General features: G+C 54.4%; 1 protein-coding gene across 1 annotated transcript; it reads left to right on the top strand.

Moving 5' to 3' along the window:
- The first annotated feature begins 1,683 nt into the window (after positions 1-1,683).
- Positions 1,684-13,215, top strand: FBXO10 (F-box protein 10). The gene is given in 8 exon segments (XM_071730786.1): positions 1,684-2,426; positions 2,429-2,616; positions 7,717-8,150; positions 8,247-8,450; positions 8,452-8,560; positions 10,074-10,223; positions 11,618-11,754; positions 12,689-13,215. Coding segments are annotated over 8 exon segments (1,755 nt in total). The 5' UTR covers positions 1,684-2,074; the 3' UTR covers positions 12,870-13,215.
- Positions 13,216-13,598: the final 383 nt, after the last annotated feature.

Below are 13,598 nucleotides of genomic sequence, written 5' to 3'. Positions count from 1 at the left end.
ACCGGAGATAGAGGGCGGTCCCGTCCTGTCCCGTCCTGTCAGCGCTTCCCCGGGTGTGCCCGGCACTACCCGCGGTTCGTCACGGCAGAACCAGCCCTGGCGCAGAACCGGGCCCGGGGATGCCGGGTGTCTGGGGCGGTGGGTGCCTGGCGGCGGCCAGGCCTCCTGGGTAGGCACGGCGGCATCCCCCGGGCCGGGCTGGTGTCAACCGCCGAGGAGATGCGGGGCGATGCGGAGCACGGGCGTGGATTGTCTGGGGTCTGGCTGTGGGTCTGGGGTCACTCCGCAGCTCGGCAGTGACCCGCGGTGGTTACTCAGTGCTTTGGTGTTGGCGCTGCTGCCGTGGTCAGGTTCGGTGCCGCCCAACACGCGTGCAGAAGCCTGCAGAAGGGAGAGGAGCAGCGAAGGGGGGGCAGTGAGCTCTTTCCCTGCCTGGACAGCTGTGAGACGATGTCTGTCTCACAGGCTCTGCCCAGAACTCTCGCTCTTCCAGAGCCCGGGCTCTGCTCGGCGGTGCCCGTGCTTGGGGTGCTGTGCAGGCTCAGAGCATCCTGAGGGACCGCGGTGCTGCTCTCACCGGACCTTCCCCCCAGCAGTCTGCGGGGAGTGCTGCTGGGAAGCGTGGGGCAGCTCTGGGCAGGTGGGCTGACTGAGTTAACCCTCTCTGGGTACCCAGGCAGTGGGACCCCAGGAACAACGTGAAACTGGGTTTCAAGGCAAGTCTGTGCTTTCTTGAGCAGATCTGGGACTGGAGATTAGAAAGAACTTCTTCCCCAAAAGGGTAAACACCGGCACAGGCTGCCCAGGAGGATGGTTGAACCACTGCTTCTGGAGGGGTTTCAAAGCCAGTGTAGATGTAGTGCTGAGGACCTGGGTTAATGGCTGGACTCCCTGATCTTAAAGGTCTTTTCCAACCCGAATGATTCTGTGGTTCCTCCGTGATAGTGGCAGGATGGCTGGCAGTCAAGCTGTCTGCAAGCAGCAGTAAAATTCCCCGTGTTTGGGCAAAGAGCTGAGCAGAGGGTTTCCCAGGCACACAGCTCACCTCCCTTGGCCCATCCTATCCTGTTCTGCAGCAGAGCACTGCTCTCTGGATGCTGCAGGATGGAGGGGCTGCTCGAAGCTACTTTTGAGGGGAGGAGCCCCGAAGGATGGAGGAGAGCCCGGTTTGGCATTGTTGTTTTTCTTGGGCAATTCCAGGTCCTCCCAGCCGAGGGAAGCTGCTTGCTCGGTGGTGTGTTGGAGGTCTCCAACCATATGGGGTGTAGGGGGATTGCCCTGGGGGCACGGGCAGCATGGGGGGCTGGAGTGAGCAGGGGGGCACCATGCACCGGCAGCCATCGCCTCTTGGGGCTGCGATGTGGGGAGTGACCCTGTGCAGGAGGTGGCAGCAGCCAGAACAGGAGCGACATGGTGGTCTGGCATTCCCTCAGCAGCTGTCATCTCATGCTGGGGTGGGGTCTGGCTTTATGGTGGAAGTCACAGCAGGGGACAGGGAAGTGCCAGGGCCTGCCAGGGGCAGGTGGACATGCGTGTCCCTGCTGACAGAATGCCAGAATCACAGAATGCTGTAGCTTGGAAGACTCTTCCAAGCTCATCCAGTCCAACCTTTGACCAACACCAGCATCAACCACTAAACCCTGTCCTTAAGGACCAGCTCCAAATGCCTCCAGGGGTGGGGACTCCACCACTCTCCTGGGCCATCCCAATGCCTGACAACCCTCTCAGTGACAAAATATTTCCTAACACCCAGCCCAAAGCTCCCCTGGCACAGCTTCCATCCCTTCCCTCTGCTCCTATCCCATCCCTCAGGAGCAGAGGCTTTTTCCCTCCTCCCTCCACCCTCCCTTGAGGCAGCAGCACAGAGCCATCAGGTCTCCTCTCACCTCCTCCAGACCAAACACCCCCAGCTCCTCAGCCCCTCACAGGATTTGTGCTCCAGGCCGTGAATCAGCTTTTTTGTCTTTCTCTGGACACTCTCCAGCACTTCTCTGTCCCTCCTGTAGTGAGGTGCCCAGAACTGAACACGTGGAGTCCCAGCACTCCCCCACTGTGCTGTCCTTTGCAGGTGCTGATGGAGGTGTGTGACCTGTCTGTGGAGCTGTGGCAGCTCATCCAGTCCCAGCTGCCCCTGTCTGACCTGTGCCACTGCAGCCTGGTGCGCCGGGGCTGGCTCCAGCTGGTGCTGAGCCTGGACAGGACGCGGTGGCGGCTCTGCCTGCACTGCCTGCAGCAGCGGCACCCCAACTGGGCCTGGAGACCCCCTCCTGGAGAGGCCTTCAGGCAGCGCTACCTGGCTTCCAAGACCTGGGCTAAGAGCACCGAGGAGCCGGAGGCCTCCAGCTGCCTCTCCCTGTTCCGCAGGAGGAAGGGCCGGCGGCGGCTCCGCGTGGGTGCGGGGGGAGAGTTCTGCAGCCTGCGGGCAGCGCTGCTGCTGCCGGGCCCTGCGACCGCCTGGAGTCTGCGGAGCTGCTGCTGAAGGTGCCGGTGGAGCTGGTGGGGCAGGGCAGGCTGGGGGAGGTGGTGCTGCTGGCCAGCATCGACCAGCACTTCCCCACGGCCTGGCTCTGCAACCTGGTCCTGGTGCCGGCCCGCTTCCCATCCCTGCTCTACAAGGTGAGGCTGGGCAGGATGGGGGGGGGGGGGGGAGGCTGGGGGGTCCTTGGTCTGTGGGCTCTGGAGGGCAGAGCGGGCCCCTGGGACACACAGGGGCACAGAGAATTTGTCCTCTGAGTCTCTCCACATCGTTACACTGAGGCTGGGGAAGCCGACTCTGTTCAGCCCTGAGATGAGGGGGCTCAAGGGAGACCTTATTACCATGTTCCAGTACTTAAAGAGCAGCTGCAGAGAAGATGGGGACTCCCTGTTTCCAAGGAGTCCCATGGACAAGATGAGGGCCTGTGGGCACAAGTTGCTCCTGGAGAGATCCCAATTGGACACAAGAAAAATTTTACACTCTGAGGACATTCAGGCACTGGAATGGTCTCCCAGGGGGTGTGGGACTCTGGAGAGCTTAAAAGTGTCAGCTCAGCAGGGTGCTGAGACATCTCAGATAAACAATAATATCAGAAGGGTTGGACCAGATGATCCCTGAGGTCTCTTCCAATTTGACATCATGTGATTCTATGATTACAGATGGACACCAGTGCCACAGAAATCATCAGCAGCAAGTCTGCCTTTGTTTGGTAACACACACAAGTGTGTGTGTCAGGCTGTCACAGATTACTGCCGGGTATCAATGTCAGGGGTTGGAAGGGACCTCTAGAGATCATCCAGTCCAACCACCCTGCCACAGCAAGATCACCCAGGGCAGTCACACAGGAATGCATCCAGGTGGGTTTGGAAAGCCTCCAGAGAAGGAGACTTCACAGCCTGTGATCCCTCATAGTGAAAAATGCAATAATACAGTGTCAGCAGTGTAGCAGCTGTCAGCAACAGAAATGATCAAGTGAATAATAACAACCAGTTGTTGATATAAATATTATATGATTAGTATAATTAATGTAATATACCAGTATACAGTATATATACATAGGATAGGGTAGAATAGAATAGAAATAAAAAGAATAGAAAGGACAAAAAGGAAAGGAAAAGGGAAAGGGAAAGGGGAAAAGAAAAGGGAAAGAAAAGGAAAAAGAGAAAATAGAATCTGGTATGATATACGACCATATACAGGTATCATAGAATCACAGAATGTCAGGTTGGAAGGGACCTCAAGGGTCATTTGGTCCAACCCTTCTGATATTATTGTTTATCTGAGGTGTCTCTGCATCTCGTCGAGCTGAGACTTAAAACTTTCCAGACTGGGGGAATCCACCACATCCCCTGGGAGACCATTCCAGTGTCTGACTGTCCTCAGGGTGAACGATTTTCCTCTTGTGTTCAATTGGGATCTCCCCAGAAGCAACTTGTGCCCTTTGTCCCTCGTCTTGTCCGTGGGACTCCTTACATTAATACAGCTTGCCTAAACTTCAGAGCAGTACAGCAGGGGTACGTAAGTCAGGTGTCAAGAGAATTAAGAGAGATTTCAGAAGGGGCCGAACCATCTGTTGCAGGTGAATTGTTGAGTTCATTGTTGCGGGGTAAAAATGTTCATAGTTAAATGATCATCCAGTGATAATTGATGATTGTGTAGTAAATAAATGGTAATCAAATGGTGGTTAAGCAATGATTTGAATAGTAAGGAAACTGATTTAACAATTATTTAAATTATTTAAGTGATAACTTTGACAGGAGACAAGCACTCTGCTACTTGCTACAGATCTAGTGAGTGAGCTGCAGCTGGATATCTATATAGAAGTGTAGCAAGGCTACAGTATTCCTTTAGGCATAATGTAAAGTGTCACTTCCTTCCTTATAAATCCCTTCCAGGTTGTGACAATAGCAGGTTTGTGCAGAGACTTCAGACAGTTTAGGGAAGGGAAGTCACATGCAGGACAGGATGTTCCTTGGAGAGAGATGCTCCATTTTGGATAAGAATTACATCTGTTTCAAGATAGTGTAGTGCACCACCACTCTGAGCAACTAATGGATACTCTTAAGTTCCATTTTTCCCCCGGAACAACCAGTAGGTGATGATATTTTTGTTCTTCCAGAACGATGTAATTTTCTGGACTGTTTCCACTGTCCTGGATAATAACTTGCTACTACCCATATTAGTCCCATGGTTTTTCCACTTACCAGGGGTATCTGAGGATATTTCCCATCAAGGGAACACAAATTGAAAGAGCAAACTTCTGCCAACCCTACTGGAAGTCATCAACACCCTGCAAGTTGCAGTTTCAGAGAGGCTTGCACAAGGCAGCCTCTCAGGAGCTGATGTGATGGTGAGGCTTTTATTTAGTGGATTTTTTATTAAAGAAAGGAGAGGTGTGAGGCAACCTGGAGCAGGCTACAGGTTGTAGTTGTGTGGTTGTCTTCAGGTTTTGCATTTCAAAACCTCTTTACAGTAGGGCCACTTCTGAGACTGCTCAAGGCTGAAAACACACTTAGGATGGTATGTCTCAGCTGCAGACTCTGAAAATCTCTGTAAAAATTGCCCCAGATCACCTCTCATAAGCTGTTGATCTCTTAATCCAGCGTGCTAGATAACTGAGGAATAACCTGGGAAGAGAAAATCATGGTTTAGGAGCTTCCCAGTCAGATCAGGAGCACAGTGAAGTTGCAGGCACAGTAACTCAGCTTTTCTGTCCTGACCCCTCTGTACCTTGTTGCATTTCTGCTGGCCTTTTCTATAAGTAAGATGAGACTTGCCTTGCCTGAGCAGCAGAGAGGTATTTGGCTGTACAAAGTCACCCTGGTGGTTCGCCAGCACCCAAACATTGCTACGTGCTCTGCCAAGCAACGCAGGAGCCAGCCCTCTACAGGAATAGCTCATGGTCCTGCAAGGACCAGCAGCTTGGGTGGAGAGAACCACAGCCTGGGAACAAGGGGTTGCTGCGGTGTCACAGCTAATGCCTGTGCAGCACTCTGGCAAATTTTTTACCTGCTTTGCTTTGTGCTTGGGGCACTGCTGCTGGTGGAGCTAACGGCTCCAGGGGGAATTGCAGCTCCCCAGGCTCTGTCTGATATTACATGCTGCTTCACTCAGCAAACCCCCTGAGTCCATTAATGACGCCCGCTGGCCAAAGCAGCTCTCTGAAGGCTGCAGACTCCCCTCACTGGGGAGCATTTCTGAGGTTTCATCATCCTGGCACATCTCGTCCGTGCCTGCTGCCAGGTGTGAGCGCGGGTCTGGCTGAGCCTGCAAATCTGTGTCTGGGCAGGGAGGCTGAGGAGGTATTGCCAGCAGGGAAGAAGGCAGTGCCGGGACGGGCACGTCCAGGAACGCCGCGCGGGGGCTTAAGGGCGGTGAAAAACGTTACTACGGCACTTGGTGCGGCCAGTGGAGGCGGTGGAGAGAGCGAAAGGCGAGGTAGGGCCAGGGGCTAACTGAGATGAAGCGGTACAAGGGGGTTCCTGAGATCGGGGCGCTCCGTACGGCTGCCCAGAACCGCGGGAAGAAACCCGGCAGCTCGCTGGCTCAGCCAATCAGGCGCGGCGGGGGGCGTGGCCAGGCAAACCGCGGGGGGATTGAAACGCCCTTGGGAAGCGCGGCCAACAGGGGAGGCTTCAGGGCAGTTTGCGCGGGCAGGGAGCTGCAGCTCACTCCTAGAGTGATGGTAAGTACTCGGAGAAAGAAGACTTTACTTCCAACAGCCACAAAAATGGGTCTCGGTATCCAGGCCAGAGGCAGTGAGGAATGCCACAGCCTGGCAGTGGCAGCAGGAGGCATCTCCAGCTGTGGCTGTGTGCGGTGTGAACAGGTTGGTGACCTGCTCAGCAGGGTAGCACAGCTCCAAGATGAGGTGATAGTGCTCAGGGAGGAGGTGAGCAGGCTAAGAAACATCAGGGAGAGTGAGAAGGAAATCGATTACCTCCTTCAAATGATCTCCCCTAAATTAGACCAGGAAATAACTCTGGGTATGGGAGCAGAGGATCCCATACCCGCTTATCCCTACGCCCCTGAGCCCTCCCCCAGTAACCCAGAGGAGGAGGGTCAATGAGAACGAGCCAGTGCTCGACGGAAAAGAAAACGGAGCAAGCGTGTTCCCCTAAGAAGTACACCACCTGTAGTGCCCTTGCAGAAGAGGTATGAGGCTCTGCAGGAGGATTTGGTTACAAGCAAAGTCAAGGGCTCACAAAAGCCAGAGATACCACGAAGATTGACTCACCTCAGGACAGCCATCAAAACTGACCCAGAAATGAAAACTCAATGGGTCATCGTAGTTGCTGACTCCCTGCTGAGGGGAGCCGAGGGCCCTATATGCAGAGCAAGTCTGCTTCACATGGAGGTCTGCTGTCTCCCTGGTGCCCAGGTTAAGGATGTTATAGGTAAGCTTTCCAACCTTGTGAGTCCTTCAGATTATTACCCACTTCTGGTCTTCCAGGTGGGTAGTGATGATGTGATAACAAGAAGCACCCATTCAATCAAGAGAGACTTCAAGGGCTTGGGGCAACTGCTGAAGGGATCAGGAGCCCAAGCTGTGTTCTCCTCCATCCCTCAGCCCTGGTGAGGCCACACCTTGAGTCCTGTGTCCAGTTCTGGGCCCCTCAGCTCAGGAAGGAGATTGAGGTGCTGGAGCAGGTCCAGAGAAGAGCAAGGAGGCTGGGAAGGGATCCAGCACAAGTCCTGTGAGGAAGGGCTGAAGGAGCTGGGGGTGTTCAGCCTGGAGAAGAGGAGGCTCAGGGGAGACCTCATTACTCTCTACAGCTCTCTGAAAGGAGGTTGGAGCCAGGGGGGGGTCGGGCTCTTTTCCCAGGCATCTACCAGTAAGACAAGAGGACATGGACTTAAGCTCTGTCAGGGGAGGTGTAGGTTGGGTATTAGGAAAAAAATCTTTACAGAGAGGGTAATGAGGCATTGGAATGGGCTGCCCTGGGAGGTGGTGGATTCTCTATCCCTGGACATTTTTAAAAAGAGACTGATGTGGCACTCAGTGCCTGGGAACCACAGTGGCAGTTGATCAGGGGTTTGAACTGATGATCTTAAATGTCTTTTCCAACCCAGATGATTCTGTGATTCTGTGTGCCGCTTGCTGGGAGCTCACTGAGCCACAGGTCTGTGGCACCTGAACAGATGTTATATTTGTGAGCACCAGCTTGTTTGGTGGGGAGGTACCTGACAGGACTGGTTTTTTCTAAGTGCAATGATTTCACCCTGTGCTTGCTCTCCAGACAGCCTCAGGCTACGTCCAGTTCAACAATTGCACCTTTGAAAGCAGTCAGCTGCAGATCCAGGCTCCAGGGACCCACCAGGTGAAGTTTTGCTCCTTCAGCCAGTCCAGCATCCCTCTGCTCAGCGTGAACCTCTGCCTGACGGAGACCTGCGAGTTCAGCGGCAGCGACGGCGCCTCGGTCACCATGGAGGGCTGCCCCAGTCCCGACCAAAACTGGGCCTGCAGGCACCTAGCCCTGCTGGCCACGTCCTGCCCAGCCCCCCTGCAGGACCCCAGACCGCTGGTACTGCGGAAGGGTGGCTGGGGGGGATCACCCCCGGTGCTGGTCAGAACCTGCCAGATTGTGGTGGGGGAGGAAGGGAGCAGCTGCCTCGCTGCTGCGGGTGCTCAGTCCCGGCGGGGCTCAGCACAGGAACAGCTCAGGGAACACTGAATCCAGCGAGAAGCTGCAGGCAGCGGAGGAGGAGGAGAAAGAGGAAAAGGAGGAGGAGGAGACAGGGAGAACCCGGCCCTGGACTCTAACTCCAGTTACCGCAGCAAGGAGGAGGAGGAGGAGACATGCGCTGTGTGCGAGCAGCCCTGCCAGGCCCTGGCCAAGAGTCCTCAGGGCAGAATACACAGCACCAGGATGCATGCCCTGCAGAGGAACCTGCAGCTGAAGTCTCTGCAGCAGGAGCTGCATCAGGACAAGGAGGCCCAGCCTTTGGCCAGCACTCTGCAAGGCTGCATCATCCAGGGATGGGAAGGGAGGAACATTCATTTGTTCAGGAGGGCAAGCGAAGCTGGAGGGAAGCATCTTCAGGGACCTGACCTACGCTGTGCACTGCATACAGAGCAGTAAGGTGCTGTCAGCTGGGCAGCCAGGCCCCTTCCCTCTTCCCCCTGCTCCACCAGTTCCCTTCCTCTGCATGGCTTGGGCTGAGCAGTCCAAGCAAAGGGTCGGTCACTGGCAGCCACCTGCTCTCTGCTGCGGCTCTGTCATCGCCATGTGGGTGTCTCAAGGTCCTGTAACTGGGCCCACTCTACCTGTAAACTGAGCTCCCACCCTGGGAAGGAGCTGGTGGTTGTCATCACCACTGCTGCCCCAGCACAGCCACTACCACAAATGCAGGGACTTAGGGTCCATCCCTGGCCTTGCCCCTTGCTGTGTCCATGTTGCTCCAGGGGAGACTGCAGAGCTTGGATGGGTGTGAGGAGGGGTTTTGGCTGAGGATGTGTGCTGGAGACTGAATTGAGGTTTTCCCTCAGCACAGCATTGTCTGACCCTTTGCCTCCCCAGAGGTCTCCATGGGGCAGACCAGGATTTGGTACCAATTTCTCATCTAATGCTTTAAGGGACTTCAAATAAAAGTTCTGTCCAGGGGGAGGAAGGGGGATGTCTTTGTTGTGGGAAGGGGCTTTGCTGTGATGCTGAAGCTCCCACCTGCAGCTCCCACCTGCAGGGCTGATGAGTGCTGTTGCCTGTGCCCTGCAGAAACACTTTGCTCCTCAGCAGTGGGGGATAGCTTCCTTCTTTTCAAGGGATGCTCATACCAGAGGTGCCTTCCCAAAGGTGCCCACAGACACAGAGGGAGCAGGAGTGCCTGGCTGGGCTCCACCGTGCTGCTCTGGGGCTTCTTGCACAGCAGCAGGCGCAGATCCTGCACTTTAACCTCCTGGTTTTTTCTGGTTTGCTCAGCACCCTGGTGTTAACTGCTAGCAGATGGGGATCAGGGAGGCCAGCTGGAAACTTGCTCAGTTAGGAACTGGCCCAGAGGTGGGTGTGGGAGCAGCAGTCATTGAAATGTGTTGCTGGGGGGTTGAGGCAAGGTGGAGCCGGCCAGGGCTGGGTGTCCTTGCAGGGCAGCACCCTGGGAGAACCCAGCTGAGCCTGGAGGGGGACCCAACTGGAGCCAGTGCCTGCATTTTAATCCCCCCACAGCTCCCTCCTCAGGCAGCTGAGCCTGGCTGATGGAAGTGGGCAGCTGTCAGGCCCTGCCAGGCTCTGCATGTAGATGGACTGAAGAACCTCTCTGGAATGAATGAATAACAGGGATTATCATTTAATTACCTCCTGATCTGTGTTGTTCATTGTGGGAGAGGTTGCAGATGCACAGAGGTTGCAGAAGGGACCCTTTTGTCAAGTTGTATAACTGCAGAATCATTTAGATTGGGAAAGCCCTTTCAGATCATCCAGTCCAACCCTTCCCTAGCACTGCCAAGGCCACCACTACCCCGTGTCCCTCAGCACCACATCTCCACAGCTTTGAAACCCCTCCAGGGACAGGGACTCCACCCCTGCCCCAGGCAGCCTGTTGCTCTCCTCTTCCTCATCCTTTTAACTACAACTACAGGTGCTTCTCCTCTCGTCTGCAGGTCATCATGCTGAGGAATGACATCCACCACTGCAAAGCCTCAGGGATATTCCTGTGCCTGTCAGCAGGCAGCCTGATTGCAGGTAACAACACCCACTCCAACAGGGAGGCTGGAGTGGACATCTGTGAGGGAGCCAACCCCCTTGTTCTGGTACGTTCCCCTCACAGGTCTGCTGCTCTTTCTCTCAGGTGCTGTTTCTCTTTGAGGGGCAGCAGGAATCAGTCTCCCAGTGTAGAAACTGCAGACCTGTTAGCTTTGCCCTTCAGACATTTTCACAGAATCACAGAATGTTTAGGTTGGAAGAGACCTTCAAGATCATCCAGTCCAAATAGGGTTTTCTTAGGATTTTTTTTATGACTTAGACTTTGGTTTTCTTGATGAATTGCCCTACAGTGCCAAGGCACAGCAAAGTGCTGTCTGATTCATCATCTCCTGCTCTGTTTGATCACAGAATCAGAGAATGATTTGGGCTGGAAGATGACATCAAGATCATCCTGAGCCACCCCCTGCAGTCAGCAGGGACACCCTCATTAGGTCAGATTGCTCAGAGCCTCCTCAAGCCTCACCTTGAACATCTCCAGGGATGAGGCCTCAACCACCTCCCTGGGCAACCTCTGCCATTGTTCCAATACCACAGTGCCTTGGTGGTGCCTAAAAATTGCTATGCATGAAGGGGAGGGAGGTGTTCCCTAAGGAAAGAACACCCTCTGTGACAAGTGAACTCATGTGACCAAGGTAATGAATTAGCCCTGAAAACTGTTCCTCCCAGTCTGGGAGTCATGTTATCTGCTCCAGGAGCTGGTGGTCCCAGCAGCAGGCCTTTTCCTCCCAGTTGTAGGGTCTACAGCTCTGCAGCAGGTGGGGCAGGCAGAGTCATGGTCCCAGGAGGAGGTGGCAGCTCAGCCAGAGAGCCCTGGGCTGCAGAGCTGCTGTTGGATGCTTCCCACCCTGCTGCTCCAGCAGGTACCAGGCTGGGACTGCTGTCCTGGCTGGGTGTCATAGCCTCCTCCTGTCCACATGGGGTGGGCAGGGAGAGGGGCAGCCCTGTGGTCACTGAGCCTACATGGAGAAGCATGAGGAAAGGCACCATGCTGAGCCCCCTGCTTGGGCTCCTGCCTCCAGCTCCTGTGGGGCTGTGGGGTGACACCAAGGGTCTTTTTCTTTTGGTGGCTGTAGGGAAGTGTTGGACTTGCAGCCCTACCAGCCCTGCTCAGTCAGATGGGCACAAAGCATCACTAGATCCAAGACAGCCCTTGGAGATGTCAGCAGGAGCTGCTGGAGGAAGAAGAGGCTGCAGGCACAATGTGAAGGGAAATTTGTCATTGTGTAATACAGCCCTAAAGAAATGTAAAAGTTAAGTCTGCCTTGACCATTTGAGAGTGATTCCTTGGCAGCTGGATTAATTACCCTTCTGCCCTTCTTCCCCAGCAGGGTTGGGAGCTGTTTCTTTTCTCTGTGATTGCTGTCTCCTCTTGCTCACTTTTATGAATGACCTTTCTTCCTTTTGCTTTTATTCTCTCTACATGTGAAAAATAAATCCATAGTGCAATAAGATACACAGCGGCCTTCGCTCAGGCACTGTCGTTGTTGGCAATGGAAAAGGCATCATCTGTAGCAATCAGATCTGTGGGAATAAAGAAGCTGGCATTTATATTCTGTATAATGGAAACCCTGCTGTGAGGTATGTTAGCCAGCACTGACTTCTCTCTCCTTTATCTGTTAAGAGTTATTCTTCACACTATGCACACTTTTCTTTTTCTTCTGTCCCCACTGTGGAGCAGAAGTAGGAGCACGGAGCTCCAGGGCCTTTCTGTGATTGCCCCTGCCTGGCTGCTGCACCCAGGGCTTGGCCAAGTGCCAGTCCTGGGTTTTGCCCCTGGTCCTGAGGAACACAGAGGCTAAGTTTGAGATGAGCAACTCACACATGTTATGGTGCTTCTTGCAAGACAGGGAGTAATGGACCTTGGCAGTCCAATCATTGTTGCTCCAATTCACCTCTCAGCTTTAAACACCTGGAGCTGCTGACCTGTGTTTCATACCACTGGGTTTGGATGTTAGCATGGTGTCTGGCAGGCTTCCCTCGGGTCAATGCCATCAGCCCTACATGGTGATATCAGCTGGTAGCAACTAACCTAGAAATTGGTTTGCAGCTGGAGCACAGCATCTGTTTCAGATGTGAGGGGTGTCTCCTCTTTATTGCCACCCCTGCCCACCACTCACTGTGCCTGTGGGTGGCAAGGACAGGGATGTGACAACTCACCTGGGTTCTATGGAGCAGGGTAGGGCACAAATGCGAGAAAATGGTTGCCCTGGATCAGCCTGTCACCTAGGTTCATAGAAAAGGAATGGTTTGGGTTGAAAGGGACCTTAAAGATCATCCAGTTCATGGGCACTTCCCACTCTCTGAATGCCCTGCTGACAATGTGTTTCTTGGTGTCTCTTCCATGCTCTCACCTCCATGAACTCCATTATGCTGTCAGCAGCTCTGCTCCACTTTGCATGCACCTCCTCCGCTGCACCCCTGGGTGGTGGGTGACACACTGTACTGCCACTCGTGTGCACCTTGAGCAGGCAATGCTGCTGGTACTAACTTCTTTTTTTTTCTCCTACATCAGTGGGAACCATATTTTCCAGGGACTGGCTGCTGGAATAGCAGTGAATGAGAATAGAAGAGGCCACATCACAAGTATGGAGATGAAAGCAGATGGAACAGATGCTGTGTTGTGCTCTGCCAGCCCTGCTTTGCTCCCTCTCCAGAGGATCAACCTCTTGGGAGCCTTCCTCAGGCTGCTCTGAAGCACCTGAGCTCACAGCTCATCTCTCCTGTTCCCAGGTTTGACATGGAGTGCATGCTGACCAACCCCCCAGCATGGCTTCACCTCCCAGGGGCCCTGCATGGCAGCAGATCAGAGGGTTTCCAGCATCACCAGCAGGGTGGATGGGGGCTGCCACAACCCCAGGAGCATCTTCTCCACCATTCTGTGACCAGGGAGGAGGCTCTCTGACCAGTCTTTTTCTCCAGAGCTGCCACCAAGAAGCTCTGACAGCTCAGGGATGGGGAACCCCATTGGACTGTACCCTTTTTCATGGAGGATTTTGCAGCGTCCATGGCCCTCACTAAATAAAGGTAGCTGGGAAAGCAGCTGCTCATCTCTTTCTCTTTGCCCACTGAGGCTGCTGCTGGGGTCATTTATAAGAAAACCATTCCTTAGGTGAATTGTGCTCCTGGCAGAACCTGGGACCCCCAGCTTGAGGTCCAGACAAACCCCTTTCCATGGGATTTCCTTGGGAATCACTTACTGTGCAGCTGCTTTGTCAGTGGCTCGGCACTGGTGCCAGAAGAAGACTGGGAGGCTGACATGTCCTGAGTGGTCTTCCTCAGTTTCTGTTTGTGCCCATTCCCTCCCTGGGGAAGGCTGGGAAGGGTTTAAGGGGGGCCAGGCAGTCTGCACTCACCAGGGAGAGACCAGGAGCTGCCTGTGGCCACCAGCCACCTGCTTACACACAGTGAGCCCTTTCTTATCC

This window comes from Heliangelus exortis, chromosome Z, assembly GCF_036169615.1.
Source record: "Heliangelus exortis chromosome Z, bHelExo1.hap1, whole genome shotgun sequence".
NCBI classification, from domain to species: Eukaryota; Metazoa; Chordata; class Aves; order Apodiformes; family Trochilidae; genus Heliangelus; species Heliangelus exortis.
Note: the sequence above shows the minus strand (reverse complement) of the source record. Positions and strands in the feature narration are given on the sequence as shown.